Source organism: Ostrea edulis, chromosome 7, assembly GCF_947568905.1.
Source record: "Ostrea edulis chromosome 7, xbOstEdul1.1, whole genome shotgun sequence".
In the NCBI taxonomy this organism is placed as follows: Eukaryota; Metazoa; Mollusca; class Bivalvia; order Ostreida; family Ostreidae; genus Ostrea; species Ostrea edulis.
Genome location: NC_079170.1, coordinates 76,480,182 through 76,498,893, shown reverse-complemented (window position 1 = coordinate 76,498,893; position 18,712 = coordinate 76,480,182). Strand labels below are relative to the sequence as shown.

General features: G+C 34.8%; 1 protein-coding gene across 3 annotated transcripts; it reads right to left on the bottom strand.

The window, feature by feature from the left end:
• Window positions 1-1,936: 1,936 nt before the first annotated feature.
• Window positions 1,937-17,537, bottom strand: LOC125652357 (N-lysine methyltransferase KMT5A-A-like). 3 transcript variants are annotated; one of them, XR_008797308.1, is made up of 7 exons: window positions 16,999-17,537; window positions 12,079-12,178; window positions 9,209-9,362; window positions 7,184-7,373; window positions 4,741-4,836; window positions 2,773-3,738; window positions 1,937-2,467 (listed from the first exon to the last, which is right to left on the bottom strand). XR_008797308.1 is itself a non-coding variant. In XM_056145370.1 (7 exons), the coding sequence occupies exons 1-6, from the start codon at window positions 17,026-17,028 to the stop codon at window positions 2,803-2,805; spliced, it is 591 nt and encodes a 196-aa protein (XP_056001345.1). In that variant the 5' UTR covers window positions 17,029-17,534; the 3' UTR covers window positions 1,937-2,467; window positions 2,773-2,802. The 3 variants fall into 3 exon arrangements, 1 of the variants encoding a protein (XP_056001345.1); XM_056145370.1 differs by having other exon boundaries at window positions 2,773-2,823; window positions 16,999-17,534; XR_008797307.1 differs by having other exon boundaries at window positions 2,773-4,836.
• Window positions 17,538-18,712: the final 1,175 nt, after the last annotated feature.

The following is an 18,712-nucleotide window of genomic DNA, read 5'->3' as shown; positions in this document are numbered from 1 at the left end:
CTCTCTTAATAATCACGTCTCCATATGAGTGACATATTCCGGAGAGGAACGTTAAACAATATTCAATCAATCTAAATAATTTTTTCACTGTTTTCTTTTTCATGCAACTGTTTTCACGCATGTAATTAAGGGAAACTTAAATTCCTAATGAATCTGCTTTAAAGTAATTCATTACAAAATATTTATATTACAAATCTCATTTTCCTCTATGAACCAACCAATTCCAGCTCGCAACACAATCCTTTCATGTAGACTATGAAATGATTATGAACTAGCTTAAGGCATGCGACTGAGAGAGTGTATTGATTTGAAACAATACAACATCTCGCAAGTCACACCTCGGATTAAGATTGTGAACTTACGTAGATTATCATCCCAATCGTGCGGTCTCCTAACTCCAAAATACAGTACACTGTGTGATGTTGATAAAAAGGCAGGGTGAGACGAGTCATGTCTATGTGTTGACGTCAGTCACAATACGATTGTGACAGAGGCTAGAAATTTATTTGTTTAATGCAACAAAATAGAAGCAATATAAACAAATGGTGATTTAGTAAATGGATATAAATATAACAAATGAACATCACTTTTGAGCTGTTCATGGTCAATATGAACGGGTTTGGATTTGAGGCAAATTCTCTGCAATTCACAGAATTTGCCTCAAATCCATATCCGTTCATACTGACAATGAACAGCTCAAAAGTGTTGTTCATTTCTTAAAACAATACATGAGCACCGGGTCATAAAGCTTTAAGGAAAAACCGAAGTAAATGTAATAAAAGGAAATTTAAATTTGTTGTTGGATAAAGAATTTATTTCATTCGGGAGACAAGATGTTTTCGATATATTTTGATTATCAAAAGCCATGTCTCATTCGTAAAATAAAATCTATATCCATCAACGAACCATTGAATACCATCTCCATATACTAGTATATATATATATATATATATATATATATATATATATATCTGATTTCTACATTAGGGAGACCATCCTATAAAATCTGGCTTAAGGGGACAATATACATTTCTCTAATCCTTGCACATTTCAAGAAACAAATAGCATTTCTTTTAGTAAAAGAGTACCAAATTTGCCCTTGTGCCAATGAATTCCACATAACGGTGAGCATAAAAAATATACAAAAAAATCGGTCTCCCTAATAATGTGTAATCCTTACGTATTCTTTAGGGAGACCAGTATATATAATTTGCAATATATGGCTTAAGTGGACCTTATATATAATTTGCAATATATGGCTTAAGTGGACCTTCATTTGTTATCTTTCTGCATAGTTTAGGGAGAAATGTGAAACACGTTTTGATGGGCTTATGGCTGCAACTTCTTTGTTAACTCGTACATAATTTTTTTCTCGTTCCCTTCCGAGTTCGCTAAAAATATCCCTTAATAGATCATATCTGGAGATGGTGTTACTTCTAATCATGTCACTCCAACAGAAAACATTTTGTTTTCATTTATTCTTGTCATTTCCACACAAACTGAAACATTTACTTTGAATAGAGTTATCTGCCCATGCATTTATCAATCTTTTTTCGTACATAATGTAGGATGGCTCTGTTTTTCTTCTTCCTCTTCTTTTATAATAAAAGAAATTTCACAACATGATACAGACTCTATGTCTTCATTTTTATCATAATTCACTGGCACCCATATTTTTTTTTAACCTAGAAGACAACCACCCATACAAATACATTTTCCCAACTCACCACTGCTCATACAAATACATTTTCCCAAATCACCCCCCACCCATCCAAAAAAAATATCAGCTGCCTCTCTCCCCCCCCCCCCACCCCCCCCCCCCACCCCCACCCATACAAATACATTTTCCCAACTCACCACTACTCATACAAATACATTTTCCCAAATCACCCCCACCCATCCAAAAAAATATCAACTGCCTCCCCCCCCCCCCGGACAAGTTTTTGCCATATATGGCCATATCTTCTTAATGAAAAGTCACAGTGACCTGGTTTTAATGTGCGACACACCTTCTACCCAAGATGTATCTACAGACGAAGTTTGATGATTCTAGGCCTTGTAGTATTTAAGTTACGGGTCGGACACGAAAAAGCTAACAGACGGACGGACATGAACGCCATACCAAATACGTCCCGTCTTAAGACGGGCGTATAAAAATGTTAACTGCAGTTGTACTCAAGCCAGAGACCTTGCCCTTTGAGAAGCAGTAACAAAAGTAATACAGTTCTGGATGAATGGACAGTTAAAAGATGACAGAACATGGAATGACACCTCAATGGCTTCGGTTTATAAGCAAAAGTTGATTAAATTGCATAATCCAATTGTTTAAGAACAGTAGAGCAAATATAATATGAAACTTAATTCTTGCCTGAGCATTTTCTAGATGTCCTAGGAACATTCTTTTGAACTGATTCCACCTGTTCATCATCACCGTTAGTATCTTCTTCATTAACATAACAAGTTTCCTCTAAAATTGAATGGAATTCATCAGTAGTCTACTTATTCATTAGGAAATTAAGAAGTCAGTAAATTGTAAAAGGCAATATTTCCCGAAATGTAACTTAGAATGTTATGTAGATCAATACCCAAAATGAGGTAAAAAGAAATGATCAAGAGAGAAAAACAGATGACTCAAATATCTGAGAATACAGTTTTTACAATCCTTGTGTTCAAGTTTCAAAGTTTCATCACATTAAAACAGAGCTTATTAAACATCTTCATGTTAAAGCACTGATTAAATTATTCAAAAGAACAATGAAAGCATAACTATACCTGGAAGCATTGCAGAACATTGAATACCATTTAGGGACTCCTGAACAGAACCTGAAATATATTTAAATATGCATTACAGACTACAGGTATAGACGTTAAGGTTAGGGTTGGTTTCAAGAAATACTAAAATTGGCCAAAATGGCATGGTTGATTTAATACATTATTCACTGACATAAAATGAAATATTTTAGGCCATGCCTTTAGATATCATGCTGGGAAAATTACAAAGATATGAACATGTAGCACACTTCTAAAGTGCCACATGCAGATTTTCTTCGTGTCCATTACAACTGTACATGGTCTGAAGAATATCAAATAAAAGCTGTGAGAGGAGTTAATAACATACTGAGAAAAATACAAAGTTCAACTACATGTAAACTTTTCCAAAAAATGTCTGAACACTTCCTAAAAATCACATACATATCTTCAATGTGTTCATTACAACTGTACAAGCAAGGTCTGAACAATGTAAAGTAAACGCTATGAGAGGAGTCAATTTTACAAAGTAGGTACTGTCTATTTCAAAACAAGTTGTGAAAGTGACAAAGTTCAACTAAATGTAAATTTTGGAAAAATGTCAGAGCGCTTCCAAAAAGTCAAAAATACATCTTTAATGTCTCCATACAATTGTACAAAGTTTGAAGGATGTCAAGTTAGAGGTGTGAGATGATTTGATTACACAAAGTACATTGCATGCACAAGTGGTCCGCTCAGCCAGCTGATCACCTGGCATTCACCATACTTCAAAGCTGAATGCAGGTTCTGCAACCCGGCCAAACATTCAACATCATAAGGAGATTAAATTAGTTGTAAAATACACTCAAAATCTATTTGATCATCATTTTTGTATCATGCTACAAAAGCAAAACTTCTTCCTAGCAAAAATTTGAGCGAAGCATGAATGAATTTATGCTAAATCCTAAAATTGCTCCTGCAAAAGCTGTGCGTCCTCCAATTACCACTTTACTGTGAAAGAAATGAAGTGTAATTGTTAGGAAGTATCACTAAGTCTCAAATACAACCTTCAGATTTAAAAGCCAGTGCCCTACCAAAAAAAAAAGTTTGAACCCACTAGCTAGTATTAATAGGTGCCCCGATATACTTAAACCTAAGTACCACAACGGCCAAATCTACCAAAATTAATTCAATTTGCAACATCTGCACTAGTTGTTGATGCATTTATGGTTACCTCACATATTCTTAAATTCTTTACTGTTAATTTTTTTTGCTTCTCATGCAAAAAAATGTTAAAATCCAAGTTTGGAAGTGCAAGGATGATCATGTTGCTTTTTGTGCCCTCAAGTGAAGATAGCATAGTCATGTGGGATGCTTTATTTTATGGAAAAATGCCATATTCACATCTGCAAGAGACATCTTTTACTGTCTTAACTACATTGATGACACCTTTTTTCATTCCCTGATTTTGTTTGTTTGTTTTTTTTGCCACACTCAACAATTTTCCATCATACAATGGTGTCCAGTTTTTATTGGTGGAGGATAGAACCAGTAACAATATACTTGAATCTCATGGTCGCTTATATGCCCCGTGCATAATATCAAATAATTCTCTCCAGTGCTTTATGACAAGATGATTTTTTAAGAATGGTACCTTTTTAACCATTTGGGGCCATAAGCACAGAACCCTGTGACTAGGGGCACCATTTGAACACACTTGAATCCCCATCGCGCAATGATACGTTTTGCCAAGTTTGGTTGAAATTGGCCTGGAGAAGAAATTGAAAATGTGGAAAGTTTACAGACTGACGGATGACAGACAAACTAATCAAAAAACCTCACATGAGCTTTCAGCTATAGTGAGTTAAAAATGAAATGGAGCCATATCATTTGGGTGGATTAACATACATGTATCATGAATCAAACCGAAACTTCTGTATCACAATTTATAACACCATGGTATATTGTTGTACTCCTTTTGCTGGGGGAGACATAATTGATTAACAGCTTTACCTGACTTGTTCCTTTGGTTGCTGCAGCTACTGCTTCCCTCATAGTCACCCTGTCCATTTTCATCATTTTCTGTGTTTCCATTACATGTATGTTCCACTGAAAAAGAGTATAAAATGATACAATGCCAACTCATGGTAAGGAATGAACGGTCATGAGTAAAATAAAAATAGGTTCTCCAAACTTGCAGATTAACCCTCAGCATTTTGACATATTGACACAAAAAGGCTAATCTACCATATCTGATTAACATCCTACCAAGTTTCAATAATCTTCTAAATTTAAGACTTTTTTTTATATTTTCAGTACATGTAACAGTGACCTCCCCAAAGGTCAAATTCACATTTTGACCCCAACATCTACCTTATCTGAGTAAACATCCTGAGAAAGTTCAATGATCCATCTTCTATAGTTTAGGAGATAGCTAATTTGCTATTTTTAGTAAACAAATTTGTTATTTTTAATAATAGTGATCTCTCCAAAGGTCAAATTTACATTTTAACCCCAAAAAACAAATATAAACTATATCAGTAAAGATCCTACCAAGTTTCAATGATCCATCTCCTATACTTAAGATTTTTCTATTTTAATTTACATTGACCTCCCCAAAGGTCAAATTGATACTTTGACCCCAAAAGGCATATCTACTCTATCTGAGTAAACATCCTACCAAAGTTCAATGATCCATCTTTTATAGTTTAGGAAATATTTTCCTAAAACAATTTTGCTATTTTAAGTTATAGTAACCTCCCCAAATGTCAACCTGACATTTGACCCTGAAATGCACATCTACCCTATGTAAGTGAACATCCTAGTAAGATTCAGTGGTCTTACTCCAAAATCAAAGGATGTATGGCCTGGAAACAATAGTCTAATGCACACACACACAAACACTAATACACTCCCATCTGACTTTGTGTTGACAATACCCTTAGGCCAAAATTGGCAGAGGGGTAAAAAATTAAGAAATCTAACTGCAAAGATAGTATTAGATATGTCCAAGTGACACCATTGCCCCACTTCAGCAGAAAAATTGGAAATTTACAATTTGTAACTACCTATAATACAGCTATATATAAACAAGAGGCCAATGGCCCACAATGCTCACCTAAACATAAAAGTTGCTAGAAAGCTTTATGCAATATACCAAGTCATTCTGCTCAGTACTTCCACTAAAGACAATTTATATCTTTTCCAGTATAAGACTTTGTTAAACTTTCATCCACTTGCAGGCCCTTAACATGCTTAAGTCAATGGATTGATTTCCCTTGAATAATTTGACTCCTCTTGTTGCTGGGAAGTTCATGCAAAATATCTAATCATTCTGCTTAGTACATGTACTTTCACAGAAGAACATTTTTATATCTTTTACTGTATAGGGGCCTCCATGTCAAAGTGGTTATGGGATCACATTTTTAATCATGAGGCCTCTCATGTCCAGTCTTATTAGTACTTTCGCAGAATATTTTTTTTTTTATATCTTTACCTATATAAGCATATGTTTAACTTTGAACCTACCCCCATGGGTAAAATTTGAAACCACTACCCCATCCCCACCCATCCCCTTATGGGCAGTCGACAAGTTGACAAACCAATATCACTTTAACAATTTTTGTTGCTAGGAAGCTTCATGCAAAATATCAAGTGGTTCTGCCATGTACTTTCACAATTTTTAAAATCTTATTTCCTATATAAGCCTACGTCAAACTTTGAACCCCCTATATGGGCCCTAAAGTTTGCAGATCGTTTTCTCTTGAATGAACTTGAATCTCATGGTCCTTTAGCTGCCCCATGCATAAAATCTTATCATTCTTTCCAGTGCCTTCTGAAAAGAAGATTTTTTCAGAAATGGTACATTTTCACCCTTTTTGGCCCTTAAGTACAGAACCCTAGGTGCCAAGGGCACCATTTGAACAAATTTGAATCCCCACCGCGCAATAATGCTTCCTGCCATGTTTGGTTGAAATTTGCCTAGCAATTTCAGAGAAGAAGTCTAACACTTAAAAAATTTACGAAGGACAGACAACGGAAAAATTGTGATCAGAAAAGCTCACATAAAACTGCTGTTCCACGTGAGATAAAATGGTCCATAATACTGAATTTTCTATGAAATGACATGAATGTAAAACAAAGCAATCAATTCATGGCTTAGGTGAAGTCAAGTAATGAGTAATAATATATATCATTTCCTTCCATGGGATGAGAAAAGCCATAAACTTCAAGTATAGGTTGAGAGGTGAAAAACTCAAAATACAATGTAAACTGAAACTATTCATCTTCATGGTTATCAAATTTCAAATTTGTATTAATGCCTCAATTCAAGGGTAAATCATTATATAACTTTATATCTAAAGAAATTTAATCCAGTTCATTGAACATTTGATATCATGGATCAAGTCAATCACAGTAGATTGAGAAATTATTATGCTTTCTTCAATATCTGTACCTTATTTCTCCACCAGAGATTCTGAGTATCTCCATAGTTATACAGTATTTCTTCTTTCTCTTGAATATCTCTGACAGCAAACAAGCATAGACAAGGCCTCTCAAAAGTCAAAAGTTTCATGACAGCATTAGCCATCTTGTTCCCATCATTGACATACTGGCATATATGATCTTGAGTTGAAGCATCAATACTGAAAATGACAAATAGATGTATCTCAAAGTGGTAGCAAGTCAGCAGAAATGGCAAAGTTATGAGATTAACCTATATTTTGACTAAAATTGAAAGTGGTAAGGGTTGTAACTCTTTAAAAAAATTAAAAACAATGGACCATAATGCCCCTCCTCCATGTGCATCTTCATATCATGCCTTTACTTTTTACAAAGTTTCAAAACATTTTCCCTCAAACCATTGAAGAGGAGTTGCGATGAAAAAATTAATCTACTATTCTGGAGATATTCTAAGTGTCAAGGGCTGTAAACTCTGTAAAAAAAAAAAAAACAATGGAAATATAGGTGGCGGTGACCTACTTTTGGTATAGAAAGAAAAAAGGCACACAAAATTTTGCCTTAAAAGGGCACACGTTATGCAATTTTCGGATTTTTAAGGCACTTTGTTATCATAATTATTTGATTTTAAAGGCAACAATATTTAGTAATATATATAACTTTGCAATACATCCTACATGTATATACTTTCTCTTTTTGAGAAAGTGTTATATGCATCTTCATGTACTTGCCTTCCAAAAATAAAATTACACAGATTCAGAAAAAACTAGTATATAGGGGGGAGGGGGGCATTATTTCATAACTTTAGGTCATGTAAAATTCCCTCAATTTAAATTTCATAGAATGAACTTAACTCGTTATATCTTTCTTTTTTCGTTAGAGACGACCAGTGGTCTAATGTAGTTTTAAGATTACTTTTACCAAAAAGAAATAAATGGCGCTCTGTTGTCAATAGGTTTGAATGAGAAAAAGGGCATGGCGCCGGAAAAAAAGGGCATGGCATCAGGAAAAGGGCATGACACCGCGCCATGCTAAATTGCTTTAGATTGAACACTATGGTATATTACACAATACACCTACTCATGTACCAAATATGAATATCCTGATTGAACTAGTTGAGGAGATATTTCCCCCAAACCCAATTTCTTTAATTGGTTAAGGTCAAAATACAAAAGGCAGTGACCTAATTTTGGTATGAGACAGAGTATTACATGTAACAAAGTATGTACACAGTATGAACATCCTGCACAAAATAGTTGAGGAAAAATAAACCAACAAGAGCAACGCCAATGTGGCATAATACGCCCGTAGATTTTGCTCAAGGAAAACATATTTTAGTGGGATTCATATTTTAGTGAAGTTAGCACTGTCCTCTGTGAGTTAATTCATTATTATGCTTGTAGAAATGGATATCAAGATATAAAGAGGGATAGCCTTAGAACCTTGACCTCTGACTTTGAAAAACAATAGGCACCTTCCTCTCATCATGATGATCAAATATACCAAGTTATAATATCCTGGAGCTTACGGTTCGGTTTGTATCCTGCCCACAAGGTTTTCCTAAAAAGTGATACTACGACCTTGACCTTTGACCATGAAAAACAATAGGCATCTTCCTCTCATCATGGTGATCAAATGTACCAAGTTGTAAAGTCCTAGGGCTTATGGTTCAGTCTGTATCCTGCCCACAAGGTCCGGACAGACAGACGGACGACGCCATACCATAATACGTCCCGTCTTCGACGGGCGTATAAAAAACTATCAGGCAGACACGCAATAAGCAAGTAGGCACACACGCTGACAGACAGTCAGGCACAAAGCAAATACATGTACAGGTATCATATTACCCCGACTTTCTCAAGTCCGGTACAAAAAACTATTTCAATTATGCATTAACCAAATAAAGATCAATAATGTTCTTACATATACATGTCGTTTAATTTAGAAAACAACAATGAGCTTTGCAAACTGAAAACAAAACACTTTCTGATGTCTACCATCATTCATGTATAAAACTTACCACATACTTTTTCCTTTGTTCTTGTAAAAAAAAAAATTATTTTCATCACATTTTCTCTGCCTTTCAAATGCCTCTTCTTCAGTAATTATTTCTCCAACATATTCTAGAAGAAAATCCCCTGCTCTGAAGTCTTTTTCGGCAAATACACCAAATCCTGCATAATGCAAGAACAAGTGCATTCATACAAATAGAGCACAAGCAACTCAGCATTAGTTCACCTAAAGTAAACAGTACACTGTATGTATAGCAATAACATTTCTTTCTCATTTGCACTCAATTTCAGTGATTCAATATTTGGTGATACAAGTACTTATTAGGATCACATACATGTACAATACCATGCAATTACAAGCTTATGTGTGTCTGAGTTGATGGGTCAAACACACAATAGTGCCAAAAAATATCAATATGATTTTTCAAAATCTACTACATGTAGGTGAGCATTTATAATAGCACAAGCAAGCATAAATTCTTATTTCAAACCTTCTAAAAACCTCCTAAAAATATCTCTATTTAAAGTATATTCAAGAAAAGGTACCAATGTGGCAATCAAAATGGAAAGACCAGGGACAAAATTGAAAATAAATACGATCGACACATAAAAACACACAAAAAGCAAGGAAACGCATGAACCCTAGAATCATCCTGGGTGAGGCCAGGTGTTCCAGAAGAGTGAGCACTTCATGAGTGAGTGCTCCACATGTGTCACTCGTCATGCATTTCTCAAAGTCAAATCAGGTAAGAGACCAGAAAAATTAGTTATGTAGCGCAGAGTATATCACGAGACAATTTTGAAACACTGATGCTGTATCTGTTAACGAGTTTGTGGTGTCGCCCATAGAACTTTTTCATTGATGATATAAGCTTGGGCATTTGGTATCCCTGTGTCAACAGTTTTTTGGCAAGCAACACAGATTTGTTCAAGAAGTCTTTATACAAAGAGCTTCCTCTAGCATGTCTAGCGTAGCGAATCAACTGGGAAACAAATACACCGTACGCGGGAAAAGATGGAATGTTGCTTGACAAGTGTGGAAAGTTGACAATAGGGAAATTGTAATCATCACGTTTATCATATATCTTCGTGTTTAATTTTCCTTGCCTGTCAAATTAAAAAAAAAAGGTCTAAATATGAGGCAGAACAATGCGACTCCATACATGTAGTTGAGTTAATCTCAAGTTCAGGAGGATAAATGATATGCAGATACTTAGAAACAGTATCATTGTTAATCAGTCTTCAACGTTAACCAGCGGCCCGATGCCCGAGGCCAGTAAAATCGGGATCAGGCTTCTTAAAATATTAAACCCTGGAGTCCGGTGGGCCTGTAAATGTTTTCTTATATGTTCTGTATATATTACAAATAAAGCGTGAGATTGACTCAGACTAAATGTCATGACTTAGTAGTCAAATTTCGCATAGAAAAATTATCAACCATGCTGCCTTTTCTGAAGTATAGGGAGGGGGCTCGTCCGGGAAATTCAAAACCACCCAAGCGTATTTCAGAATCACAACCATCCGATAAAAAAACCCTGTCGTACGAGGAGAAAAAAAACGAAAATTCATGCCCCATTGGACCGAGGGCAGTGTTCGAAATTAACCATAGACCGATAGACCGAGTCTATGTCAAATGGCACTGGTCTATGCCAACTGTAATTGAGATAGACCAAATTGTCTATGCCAATTTTCTAGATTTAAAGCAATAAAGTATCCAAGAGGGCCTTGCATGGTCAGTCGATGTCTGATAAACATTATGAGGAAAGGATATTACAGAAATGGAAAGAAAATACACTTTCTAAGTATATTAGAAGTAAATGAAAATGTTTTAAATTTGTGTTATTATTTTTTCAATGTTATGGTCTATGCCAATTCGATGAGGTCTAAGTCATTTTATCTTGGCATAGACCTGTGGTCTATACCAAGTTTTAAACCAATTTCGAACACTGCGAGGGTGGGCCTTGGCTAACATTTAAATGATTCTGGAGAAAACAAAATGTTTTGTACGTGGTGTATACAAAACAGAGTTGAACATAAGCTGCTGATGTATCTGCGAGATTAATCAGTCTATGCGAAAGACATCGGACCGTCGGACCTGACCGATGTGCAGTGCCTCAGGTCCGATGCATCATTTTTTACACCGGACCAGAATGTCCGATGTCTCAATGTCCGGTTTTGAGCTTTACTATTTTGATGCGGAGTTTGTTATAAGTAAAAAAAAAATAGCACACATCCAAATACGTAAATGAATTGATTAAAACCGCATGGACTGTCTAAAGTATTATACGGGAGGGATTCCTGGTATAGTATTACTAGTATAATAAATAAGATTCCCTTGGTTTTGCATTTTCACATGTTTCACTTTTTTACATTAGGTTTTTCGGTCTGACAAAATTTGGTTCGGTCCGGTGTGTTCATTGATTACACAGGACCGAATGTCCTGTGTGGTCCAAAAACTTTCGCATATACTGGATTAATATGTTGAAAAATAATATAATCCTTTTAATGTCAGTTGTTCTCTAACTATGATCATCTTGACCTGTATTTTCCTACAGTAGAACTGTGCATGTGTCTATAGAGTAGAATCAGATAACAAGAGGTCAAATTAGAAAAAAAACATTTTGGGCCTGCAAAATATTGTTCGGGCTTGCACAATTATTATACTGGGAAGCCCGAAGGGCCTGTGCTTTACAAAGTTTTTCGTGAAAACTGGTTAATACATGTAGATAAGACGTCATCTATGTATCTGAACGTTAGATTAGATTTTGAGGCTAAGATCTTGTTTCTTATGCGGAGTTGTTCCTGCATGAATTCAGCCTTGTAGGAATATAGGAACAAATGAGCAAGCAAAGATGATATAAATATGGTTTAAACTCACCTTTATAGTCAGATATATATTTTACTTTGAACCCATCTTTGTCAAGACCAGCCTGACACCACCATTTGGCATCTTCCTCAGGCTTCAGGCGTTTTACTTTCTGTTACAAATAAAAACATAAAATGAAAACATCATATATCAGTCAACACTTGGTCATCTAACCATCTTTTAATATCTCAAGAAAGTCACTCAATAAATTGGGATATAAAAAGGTGTGCACTGTCTCAAAGTACAGACCCTGAAACGTGCTACTACACCTTAAAAACGAACCGAACCGTTCTGTGCAAGAAACGAACCATACCGTTCAAGAAACGTACCGTCCCGTTCAAGAAACGAACCGTATCGTTCAAAAAGCGTACCGTACCGTGCAGAAAGAGTGCAGGATAATATTATGCAAACCCCGCCCCCAAAAGCCCGAAAGCGTACCGTATCGTGCAGAAAGCGTGCAATTTATGTCACGTGACCCACTTTTTCAGCCACAGTATATTATTTTCACAATGGCGCCCGATGGGAAAGGAGGTCGTAGACTATCGCTGGCTATTCGAAGCATTATCCTCAAACATCACGAAGCTGGGTTATCAACTGTGAAAATCACCGAGATGCTTAAAACAAAGTACGATTTCAAAACTATGCGGCAAAGTGTTAGAAGATTTCTAATTCGCTATGAGACGAATGGTTGTCTACTGTTGTATTCAATATGTACTTTCCTACGTACAGTGTCTGAATCATATGAGAAATTTCTAGACCGATTAGAAAAATTGTCACGTTCTACACTGTAATATTTTCATTACTTTATTAGCAATAATTTTGACATATCTTTTTCTCTTCTACATTGATAACGACCCATATAGATAGATGTAGATTGGCGGATTTATTAAATACACTAATAAACAATTTTTAATTACATCGACAGAGAAATAAATAGATACATACATGTGTAAAAGAATGTAAACAAGTTAAATTGATGCAAAGCATCAAATCGGACGCAAAAAATTATTCATTTCAGCATTTTCAAGTATTTCAACAATATATAGAAAAGGTATATGAAACATTTTTATTGCAAACTATACACTTGCCTTACTTTTCTGTTAATTTTTTTAATTCAATTTTCAGTAATCAAAAATAAAGTCAGGGAAATGAAAATCGGACTTCGCGTGATAAAGGATAGGAATATATATGTATTATCATCATTTTATTTGATTCAAAGACAAATGCAACAGATATCTAACATTATTAATTATGAATGACTGAATGCTGACAAAAAAGGATGTACAAACTTCACGTGCAGATATCCTGGATCTTTCATAATGCCGATGATAAATCACAATAAATGTGAAGTGCAGAAAATAATCATTGTGTCATTTGCGACTTTAGTGTATTCAAAACAAAATTCACTTCTTCTTAAAAACTTTTCCAATTTAGGCACTGTAATTTATATCCGGAAACTTAATACGCTTTGTTTTTACACTTACGCACGCCCATGTCGGGGAGCAGTTCATGTAACAACTTCTTATAAAATCGTAAATTAATAAATGTCTGATGAGAAATGAAAAACAAACTGAAACGTAATAACAACCATTAAGACTTAGACTTAAGCAAATTCTAAAAACTTTTATTCATAACTTTTATGTACGTTATCAATATGGAATTATTCCATCGAAGCAATCAAAAATAACATCTCATTTCCCCATGTGCACATTCTAACACAACCACAAATCCTGCAGCCGATAATCAAAGAGCCGAATAAGACCGATCGAGTGAAAACAAACTATCGAAACGTACAATTTATACGAAGTCAAAGCGTTCAGGCCACGCCCACTTCATTAATAAAACGTGCAAACCGTTCACAAAGCGTGCAGCTATTTTTAGCAAACTGTACCGTGCAAGAAGCGAACCGTACCGTTCAAGAAGCGTACCGTACCGTGCAAGAAACGAACCGTACCGTTCATAAAGCGTACCGAACCGTACCGTGCAACTGGTGTAGTAGCACGTTTCAGGGTCTGTAGATTATAGTGCAAGTCATGACACATCGTGTTGACATAAGTTTTAAATATCCTAAATAAGTTGGAGATATAGAACACACAAGAAATTAACAAAAAATGATCTAGTGACCTTAAAGATATGACCTAGAGGGTAGGTCATGACATGAATTGTATCATTTCATTCATATGGGTGCAGAGTCAGAGTGCATAGGAAAGTTGACAAAAAAGTGTCACAAGGACTGACAAATACAATTTTAATGCACTTGCCCAAGTTCAAGTAGCTATGTCAAAAATCACTTGCCCAACCTGCTGACCAATCACAATACCCCCCCCCCCGAGATAAATGTTGAATATTGAAAGGAGATGTACATGTATACAGTTTCAAAGAAGGGCCTTGCTAAAGAGATCTATATATAGTAATACATATTTAATTATCCATACTGTGAAAAACATGTTGCGAATTGTGTGTGTGTGGTGGTGGGGGGGGGGGGGCTCTGCATTTGTGTTAGCCTCCTTTCTTTGTTTACATTACATGTACCATATCCCCACCCCCACATAATGACGAGTTGACAGAAAAAGTTACAATATCTCTGGTGTCAAAGAATGAAAGTGATTGAACATTGGAATCATCTTTTAATGCAAGATTGTACCCACCTTTTGCAAAATGCCTTGACTTTCAAGTCCACCTTTTAACTGAAAAAGTACAGATGAGTCCACTTAAAGGCATACACAATAGTTACAGGGGGAAATAACTCTGTTTTGCTATCACTAAGGCCATGGCGTCACAATATATGGACAATCAAAGCCATAACAGGCATGTAAACAAACGCCAGCGTGTAACAATCTAGGTAAACATCATAGTTCATTTTTAATGTCACAGTGATTTAATAAAAGCAGGGAACGTACATCATAATTGCATGTAAATGGCAATGCTGCCGTCCGCCAAATAACGCGCCATTCATTGGCATGGGCAAAAATAAGATGAAAAAAGTGTTAAATAATGCCAAATATCTAAAAAAAACAACAAGCGCATTGACCCCATGTTTTGAAAAGAGCATAAATATACGTGTATTATCATTTCCAGCATATGAAATTATGAACAAATTGTCATCATGAGGAAAAATTTTAATTTGCCATTATCATGATTATGTATTGTATAAAAGGGTATAAATAATGATAAAAACTGCAATTTTACCCCATAAAAATTGGAAATTCAGTTCACAATGATTTTTTTACAAGAAATTAAATTTAATGAATGCTCTCAACAATGAACCTCAAACAAGGCAGTTCTGACTTTTACTTTGCAAGAAATTTAAGTTTTTATTTAACATTAACATGATTAAACTGTTTTTCATGTATTTTCAAAAACACCCCCTTATGGCGGCCCCATAGCTCTGTAAATCGCGCATTATGAGGTAATTTTCTTTGCATATATCTAATGTTCATATCTTCAATGATACATGGTGTAATTTTAAAGAAAATCTCATTGTAGGAAAAAACTGTTGTGTATGCCCTTAATCTGATATCAGTTGCTTAAGGTTATAACCATAACTACATACGATATACAACTGACATACATAATTATAATATTCTATAAATAGGGATTTTCGCCGTGACGTCAGAAATCAGTCACGTGACTTACTGGTTGGCAAAACATTTGAAAGTTTAATGGCCGAATGCTGAGTAAACACGAGCAAAACGATGGTTGTGTCATGTTGTGTAATAGGCTGTGCTAATAAATTTGATAAGAGTAGTCCGAAAAGCTTTTACCGCATACCCAAGAAGCAAGAATCAAGAAGAGAGCTCTGGATATCTGCAATTAAGCGTCAACACATCAGTGGTAAATCATGGGAACCAGCGGACATCTTCTGTACTAGTACGTTAGTCATGAATTCCATTAGGAATTATTTACAAGAACAACTATCGTAATTATGCATTTATATTGTCCCATACTTGTAAGCATCTAATGATTTGTAGGCCTTCATAGACTCTTTTGTAAACAAAGATGGTGTGTCGATCAGGTACAGGTAAATATCACCGAACGTCAGATCTGGCCAGGTACCTGGGCTTTGGCTCCAATTCACGTTAAATGGTAAGGATCATGCAGAGAACAGGTACCACGGTTGTACAGCAACTTTACCGTATATCTCCTTTTCGCTTCTTCTGACAAAGAGTTCGCATATGTTGATAAAATATCGTTATCGGTAGACTTCTTCATACTAAGTGCCATTATCAATCTTTGGTTCTGCCAACCAGTTTACACACATGCCTGAATCGTGACGTCGCAGTACACTTCGGCGAACATTCCTATACATATTGTGTAGGATTAACATGTATGTATGTAAAATAATACACTAAATATGGAGTAAGTATAACTAAGTATACATGTAACTCAAGTATTATACATATGTATGATTATTTTGGGTGCAGAGTTAGAACTTAGAACCTTAATAATGAATAACGAATTTAATCAATATCAATTTTCATTTAATCAACTAATGATTTGGAAAATATTATAATAAAAAAGGAAACAATAGTGTTTATCTACAGTCAGATACATCTGAGATCTTTTCCTATATAAGACTATGTTCAACTTTTGTGTCATAGTACTGACCTCATCCCGAATTTTCTCGCGTTACCATAAACGCTTGCTGTGCTAGCTATAAACTTGAGATTTCTGGATTTGGTGAAACGTACAAAAAAAAAAAAAAAAAAAAACCGTGGAGTTATGCATAATGAAAACATTATATAATTATTACTGCTCTTGAAGAGTTGCTTTGGATTGCATATTTAAAATTTGGCTAAAAGACAGCAAGCTTTTTTGAAAAGCTAATCATTGAACGCATTGATACTTATTAAAGCCGACAGAAATATAGCTGTGTTTTAATCTGCACTATAAAAAAAATAATAGTTGATTTGTTTATCCTTGTAAACTTACCATGCGCTTCCCGTAAGATAAATTCGCCATTTTCCGCTCAATGTGACTGGATACGGAACACAAAACTCCGAGCCCGAGCGTTAATTTCGGAATCGTGAAAATGAAAATCTCATCGAACAACAAAATTTAAAGTTTTTAAATAATAAAATTTTAAATAAAGCAAGTGTCCAGATATGTGCCTATTAGTCATAGAAACAATGTTCAAAAACCGAAAATAAAATATATAGTCGATTTTTGATTTTTCACAACGATTTTTGATGGTCTCCCTAAGGCAGGTTTACTTTATTTTTCAATATACAAAGTCTATAATTAAAATTTATTTTCTGTCCTTAAAACCTGAAAGCGCCTACTCCTGATAACGCATTCTATGAAAGTACAATCTAAAGATACTACTACATAAGATTTATCCTTGAAAGTACAGTGAGTTGGCACCTGCACGATGCTAAAATATTAGGGAGACCAGATTTTTTCCCCCTAATCCTGCGGTCTCCCTAATGCAGATAATTATATACCATTGGTCTATCTAAACATGATTTCATATATATATATATATATATATATATATATATATATATATATATATGCACTTATAATACAATCTGCACTTGTCAATACGTTATATTCATGTAGAAAATTATACTGATGGTGTGTTGTCTCGTGTAACACCTCTGAATATCTAAATGACCATTGAAGTCGTTCAGTTTGGTAATTCAATAGAATTCGCATCCTTCCTCTTTCAATCATTTCCTGCAAATAACGAGGGCCGATGCAACAAAAGAGTGAACAAATTAACTCTCAATAAGGCGGAAGTAATACTGAATACAAAGTTTCAGCGACATTTTGTGTGTATGTTTGAAAGAAATATTCTTTTGAAAATCGCTATGCTTGTAGTGGAGTTATTGTTGATGTCGACTGTTGCAGTCATGACCAAATGTGACAAAATCGATCTCATTGATCAACTTTGTAATCGAAGTTATTTTCTAAATAGGAAAACTGAATATAAGTAAGTATCTCTTGAAATTACTGTCATACTATCAAAATTCTAATCTACGTAAAAAAGAAAACAAATATATTATTATATTATGACGTCACAAACGAAAATTACTTACCTCATGATAATTATGTTGACGGTACTTAGCCATTGTATTTCATTTTTTAATTATCTGAGGAAGCATTAAAGCCGAAAGCGCTAATATCGATGTGTTTCTTGACTTACATGTATATATATATATATATATAGATAGATAGATAGATAGATAGATAGATAGATAGATAGATAGATATATAGATAGATAGATAAATCGATAGATCGATGGATAGATATACAGATAGTTAGATAGATAGATATGCAAGGTGAAGATAACGAACAGTGATCAATCTCATAACTCCTACAAGCAATACAAAATAGATAGTTGGGCAAACACGGACCCCTGGACACACCAGAGGTGGAATCAGGTGCCTAGGAGGAGTAAGCATCCCCTGTTATATATATATATATATATATATATATATATATATATATATATATATATATAAGCACTGAAAAGGCCACGAAACATATATATCAATATATATTGATATAAAGTGCTATTAATGACGTAATAATGCTATCAAATAAGCAAACACTTTGATTTAAGTTGAGACAGTATACTTGGCATATATTTAACTTACTTAAAACACAAATCAAGCTTAATTTAAGACAAATTTAAAACGG